Source organism: Sinocyclocheilus anshuiensis, unplaced genomic scaffold (genome assembly GCF_001515605.1).
Source record: "Sinocyclocheilus anshuiensis isolate Anshui unplaced genomic scaffold, SAMN03320099.WGS_v1.1 scaffold1126, whole genome shotgun sequence".
NCBI classification, from domain to species: Eukaryota; Metazoa; Chordata; class Actinopteri; order Cypriniformes; family Cyprinidae; genus Sinocyclocheilus; species Sinocyclocheilus anshuiensis.
The window spans coordinates 640,519-646,838 of NW_015537997.1; the positions used below are offsets into that span (position 1 = coordinate 640,519).

The window sequence follows — 6,320 nt, forward strand, 5'->3', positions numbered from 1 at the left end:
TGCTGATTATCAATATTTAAAACAGTTGAGTTTTAAATATTGATTTTAAACGGTTGAGTTGAGTACATGAAATAAAAAGCTTTTTTTAACATTATACACTATTCCATTCAGTATAATTTTTATAATTTTTTTTGGGAAAGAAATTAATACTTTTTTTTAGCAAGGATGCTTAAAATTGATCAAAAGTGATGATAAAGGCATTTATAATGTTACAAAAGATTTCCATTTCAGATAAATAGTGGTCATATCGATATCGGAATTATACCGTATCGACCGAAATTAAGAAATATATATCGTGATATCAATTTTGGCCATATCGTCCAGCCCTACACGCTTCACCTTTAAACTTGGTCATTTGATTACCTGGACATAATAGACCCCTTTGTTCACGGCATACATCATTAGAAAGGAATAGTCCAAGTTCTGCTTGGTCCTCCATCTACAAAGAAACACAAATACAGCACATCATACATTTGTTAAAAAAGGGAGATGTCCAGCAGCCTAAAAGCCAAGGTTGAATGTAGAAGTTAACCTGTTGATGAGTCAGCTAACTGACCGGGAGTGAAATTCTAGATGTCAAGCGTATGACGAGTGTGACTGACAGTAACAGAAAACCGAAACATACATAGCCGAGAAGCTAAATAAAGGTAGGGTGAGGCTATAAACAAAAACACATCACTCACACATACTCAATATAACCTTTGTTATTCATTCGTCCTTTTCGGTAAGAGGTTCAGAAAAGAGAGATATAAATATTCAAAAAGGACAAAGAATATTAAATATGAGGGGCATCAAAGCCACTCATTTCCTTTGATCAAACTGAGTGGATGAAAAGTGGATGAGAGTAGAGTTTGTGGAACAGAATAAGAACTCAGATGCTTAACAAGGCACACAAACTAAAATCACACACACACAGTTATGTCAGATGGCATCATTGTGAACAACTTTAATGCTTTGTAAAGTTGATTCACTCAGAAGCCATCTTAGCAATGTCCTTGATAGTCCAAAGCAACACTAAAACACCAAAACCAAATGAGAGTAAACCTTTAGTTACATATAATTTATTCCAGATGCCAATAACTATATAACTGCCAATAATTATTAGGAATTGCAACCTAATACAAAGATTTAAACAGAACTGTAAGCTGACCCTTGCTAATGTACAAAGTCCAAAGTCCAAAGTTTTTTTTTTTAACAATAAAAAGTAATTTATTCCTGTGATCCAAAGCTACATTTTCAGCATCATTACTCCTGTCTTCAGTGTCACATGATTCTTCAGAAATCATTCTAATATCTGATTTGGTGCTCAAGAAACATTTCTTATCAATGCTGAAAAGAAAACAGTTGTGCTGCTTAATATTGCTGTTGAATATTTTTTTCATGATTCTTTTATAGAATAGAAAGTTCAAAAAGAACAGCATTTATTTGAAAATGAAATATTCTGTAACTTTATAAATGTCTTTCCTGTCACTTTTGATCAATTTAATGCGCTCTTTATAAATTAGTTTTAATTTCTTTCAAAAAATAAAATCTTACCCCAAACATTTGAAAGGTAGTATATGTTTGAAAAATACTGTTTGTAAAAGACAAAACCACTTATTGCTCTTAATGTTTTACTAATGTTGTTTAGCTGAATAAATAAGTAAAAACTTGTTTACTTTAAAAAGTTAAAGGGTTAGTTCACCAACAAATGAAAATTGTGTCATTAATTACTCACCCTTATTTCGTTCTAAACCCGTAAGACCTCCGTTTATCTTCAGAACACAAATTAAGATATTTTTGATGAATTCTGAGAGCTCTCTGACCCTCCCATAGACAGCAATGTAATTACCACGATCAAGGTCCTGAAACGTAGCAAGGCCGGTAAATAATCCATGTGACATCAGGGGTTTTACGAAGCTACGAGAATACTTTTTGTATGCAAAGAAAACAAAAATCACGACTTTATTCAACAATTCGTCTCCTCCGCGTCACCCTGGTGCCATTTTGGAGAGTATTCACTGAACGCAAACAGCGTATGTTTCCAATTCTTTGAATGGTAGTGTATATAGGCTACGATATGGACTACACTACTGCATACTATTATACTTTCTTGCATATGTAGTATGCAATATTGTTTAAAAACTAAGTACATTGAGTACAGTACGCAAAAAATGCCAATTTTTGATGAAGCATGTATATGCATTTTTTGAGAAAAAATGTCCTCTGCTCAACATGCATACTACTGCTCAAAAGTTTGGGGTTAGTAAGATTTTTTTTTTTTTTTAAGTAAATTAATATGTCTATTTAGTAAGAAAATTCGTAAATTTATTAAATTTCTATTTATGCGTTAAATTGATCAAAGTGACAGTAAAGACATGTATACTGTTACATAATATAACTTCATTCAACATTTGTTTGTAATTTCAAACAAATGCTGCATATTAGAATGATTTCTGAAGGATCATGTGACACTGAAGACTGGAGTAATGATGCTGAAAATTCAGCTTTGCATCACAGGAATAAATTACATTTTACCATATATCAAAATAGAGAACAGGTTTTTGTAAAGTGTAATAATATATAACAATAATACAGCTTTTACTGTATTTTTGATCAAACAACTGCAGCCTTGGAGCCTTCTTTAAAAAAACAATTTTTAAAAATCTCACCGACCCCAAACGTTTGAACAGTAGTGTATGTAGTAATTTTTAGGTAATAAATTAGGTCATTTTTAGGCAATACACTTTTCCATATGCTAACGTTTACAGTAAACAACAAGGCAACTGTTTTATTATATAGCCAGAAGTATGTACTTTCCCACAGTCTATTAGTGTACTGTAGAAGTATGTGGCTACAGCATAATGTTTCCTGAATACTTACTTCACCCGCTCCTTTGAGTCACCAAAGGTCTCTTTCAAGTTGCTGAAGTCTGGGTAGTAGCTGGCAGGGGGAGATATGACCTCCAGTAACCCAGAATTCAGCTCTGTGTAGAACCTGATGGACAATGACAGTCAAGAGCAACGGTTAGCAAGGCATCTGAACCATTAGGCTAAATGTACAATTGAGATCATTGACAGGCAAAACAAAACCTTTGGGGAAGTTCAACTTGTGACAAAAGAAAACATTACTTACTCTTTTTCAAGGCCTGCAACCACACTGTTTACGTAATCTATGTCCGTCTGTGAGGAAGCAAAGAAAGCACTGGTTAGCGCGCACACACACACACACACACACACACACACACACACACAGGCTCGGCAGAAACACAAGTGCAGTAACAAGCAGCAGCACCAGCAGCGCCTGACAGCCTGGAAAAATATGGGAATTGGAGTGACTCTGCTCTGGGCAGTTTGTTATCTCGGTAAGGTGGACGCATTGTCTTTTCTCACTGATTTTCTTCACCCTACACCATCTGTGGGTGAAAGTACTGTAAAACTGCAGTGAGCGATGTGGGAAGGGATATCGTCTCTCTGTCACACACATGTGCTCGGGTAACACAAGAGCCTCATTAAAGGGTCTTTAGATGCACTGCCACTGGGTGTTCCCTCTTTACTAAAGCACTCCAAACTAATCACTACCATCGTTCCAGAAAGCCACAAGAATAGCTGATGACTGATCACACAAAAAACATCAGCCAGACCTAACCACAGCCCACAGACACGGAGCCAGGTACAAACAAGCACTGCACATAAACTGGAGCAAAATAACTACATTTATTATGCCAAGACGGTTAACGTATAGAAACACTGTGTACTGTTAGGTGTTAGGCTGCACCTAACTTTTCTTTTTTTCCTGTTTATTAAAATACAGAATCTTTTTTGATTAGTCACTTAAACTAACAGTTCTAGAACAGCCCACTGCAACACAGTAACAACATTCCTATTATTAGGAATACTAGCATTTATTTAAAATATAAATCTTTTCTAACAATATAAATCTTTGCTATCACTTCTTATAAATTTAACACATCCTTGCTGAATAAAAGTTTTAATTTCTTTAAAAAAAAAAGGAAAGAATAAAAACGTACTGACCCCAAACTTTTGAACTGTAGTGTATATTGTTAGAAAAGATTTCTATTTTAAATAAATGCTCTTCTTTTTAACTTTTTATTCATCAAAGAATCCTGAAAAAAAGTATCACAGGTTCCAAAAGAATATGAAGCAGCACAACAGTTTCCAGCACTGATAATAAATCAGCATATTAGAATGATTTCTGAAGGATCATGTGACACTGAAGACTGGAGTATTGATGCTGAACATTCAGCTTTGCATCACATGAGTAAATTAGATTTTAATGTATATTAAAATAGAAACATTTTATTTTACATCATAATAATATTTCACAATATTAAATTTTTTCCTGTATTTTTGATCAAATAAATGCAGCCTTGATGAGCATAAGAAACTCCTGTAAAAAAACATAAAAAATCGTTCTGATCCCAAACTTTTGACCGGTAGTCACATGTGCTCGGGTAACACAAGAGCCTCATTAAAGGGTCTTTAGATGCACTGCCACTGGGTGTTCCCTCTTTACTAAAGCACTCCAAACTAATCACTACCATCGTTCCAGAAAGCCACAAGAATAGCTGATGACTGATCACACAAAAAACATCAGCCAGACCTAACCACAGCCCACAGACACGGAGCCAGGTACAAACAAGCACTGCACATAAACTGGAGCAAAATAACTACATTTATTATGCCAAGACGGTTAACGTATAGAAACACTGTGTACTGTTAGGTGTTAGGCTGCACCTAACTTTTCTTTTTTTCCTGTTTATTAAAATACAGAATCTTTTTTGATTAGTCACTTAAACTAACAGTTCTAGAACAGCCCACTGCAACACAGTAACAACATTCCTATTATTAGGAATACTAGCATTTATTTAAAATATAAATCTTTTCTAACAATATAAATCTTTGCTATCACTTCTTATAAATTTAACACATCCTTGCTGAATAAAAGTTTTAATTTCTTTAAAAAAAATAAATAATACAAATTTACTGACCCCAAACTTTTGAACTGTAGTGTATATTGTTAGAAAAGATTTCTATTTTAAATAAATGCTCTTCTTTTTAACTTTTTATTCATCAAAGAATCCTGAAAAAAAGTATCACAGGTTCCAAAAGAATATGAAGCAGCACAACAGTTTCCAGCACTGATAATAAATCAGCATATTAGAATGATTTCTGAAGGATCATGTGACACTGAAGACTGGAGTATTGATGCTGAACATTCAGCTTTGCATCACATGAGTAAATTAGATTTTAATGTATATTAAAATAGAAACATTTTATTTTACATCATAATAATATTTCACAATATTAAATTTTTTCCTGTATTTTTGATCAAATAAATGCAGCCTTGATGAGCATAAGAAACTCCTGTAAAAAAACATAAAAAATCGTTCTGATCCCAAACTTTTGACCGGTAGTGTAAATATTTAAGTAGTTTCTCTTAATGCAGAAAGATTTTAACTTATGAAAGATTTAAAAACAGCCTCTTTGTATATTATAAAATCAAGTTTATTTATTTGAATTTTTTTCCAGTAGCAAACACTAGTAATTGTCATTTTGATGGAAACCACCAAGGTAAAGTTTATAATATATGAACGTAAAAAAACTAATCTGTTCAAATTTGTTACAAATATAGATTACTGTTTAAAAGTCTGGGATAAGCAAGATTTTTTTTTAATGTTTATGAAAGAAGCTCATTAAGGCAGCATTTATTTCATGAGAAATACTGTAAATGGTGTAATTATGTATAATTATGTCAGGGTTCTGTCACTTCGGTCTAGTGTAATTCATGGTTTTGTGACAGAGCCCTGACACTCCCGTCATGTCATTGTTTTCATGTGAGCGTGCGGCTTCGAGAGTGCTCGAGCCGTGCGCTCTCGTCTGCGTGTACTGTTTCATGTTGGAGCGTGGTGTTCGGATCCCGGCACTCAGGTCTTGAGTTTCGGTTTCGTTTCGGGGTCCGGACACTCGCGCTCCGGACACTCGCGCTCCATGTTCTGTCTGTTGTGGGAGCATGCGGTCTCGAGTTCGCTCGGCCGTGTGATGCTCAAGAAACATTTCTGATTAGTATTAATGGTGAACAGAAATACTTAAATACTTGAAACAGAAATCTTCTGTAATAGGCTTGCCGCGATAGACGTGCTGACGGTGATACCGGTGTTAAGCCACAACACCGGTTACGTCACTTGCCCACAGCGGCACCGACCCCCACCGTCGTTTTGATTTTTTATAGAAATAAAAATCATTTAGTACAGTAAAAGAACAGACACTACAATTAAAAACTGAACGCGGCTGCTCAATGCAGCGTGCCGAACGACAGTC

General features: G+C 34.7%; 1 protein-coding gene across 1 annotated transcript in view; it reads right to left on the minus strand.

Moving 5' to 3' along the window:
• LOC107676492 (alpha-1,3-mannosyl-glycoprotein 4-beta-N-acetylglucosaminyltransferase A-like) overlaps positions 1–6,320 on the minus strand; it is a 26,282-nt gene that overhangs the window by 18,167 nt on the left and 1,795 nt on the right. The window contains exons 2-4 of the mRNA XM_016471050.1: positions 3,115–3,161; positions 2,863–2,976; positions 364–439 (exon numbers count right to left, since the gene is read on the minus strand). Of these exons, the coding sequence (XP_016326536.1) occupies positions 364–439; positions 2,863–2,976; positions 3,115–3,161 (237 nt within the window). The remainder of the gene's footprint in view (positions 1–363; positions 440–2,862; positions 2,977–3,114; positions 3,162–6,320) is intronic.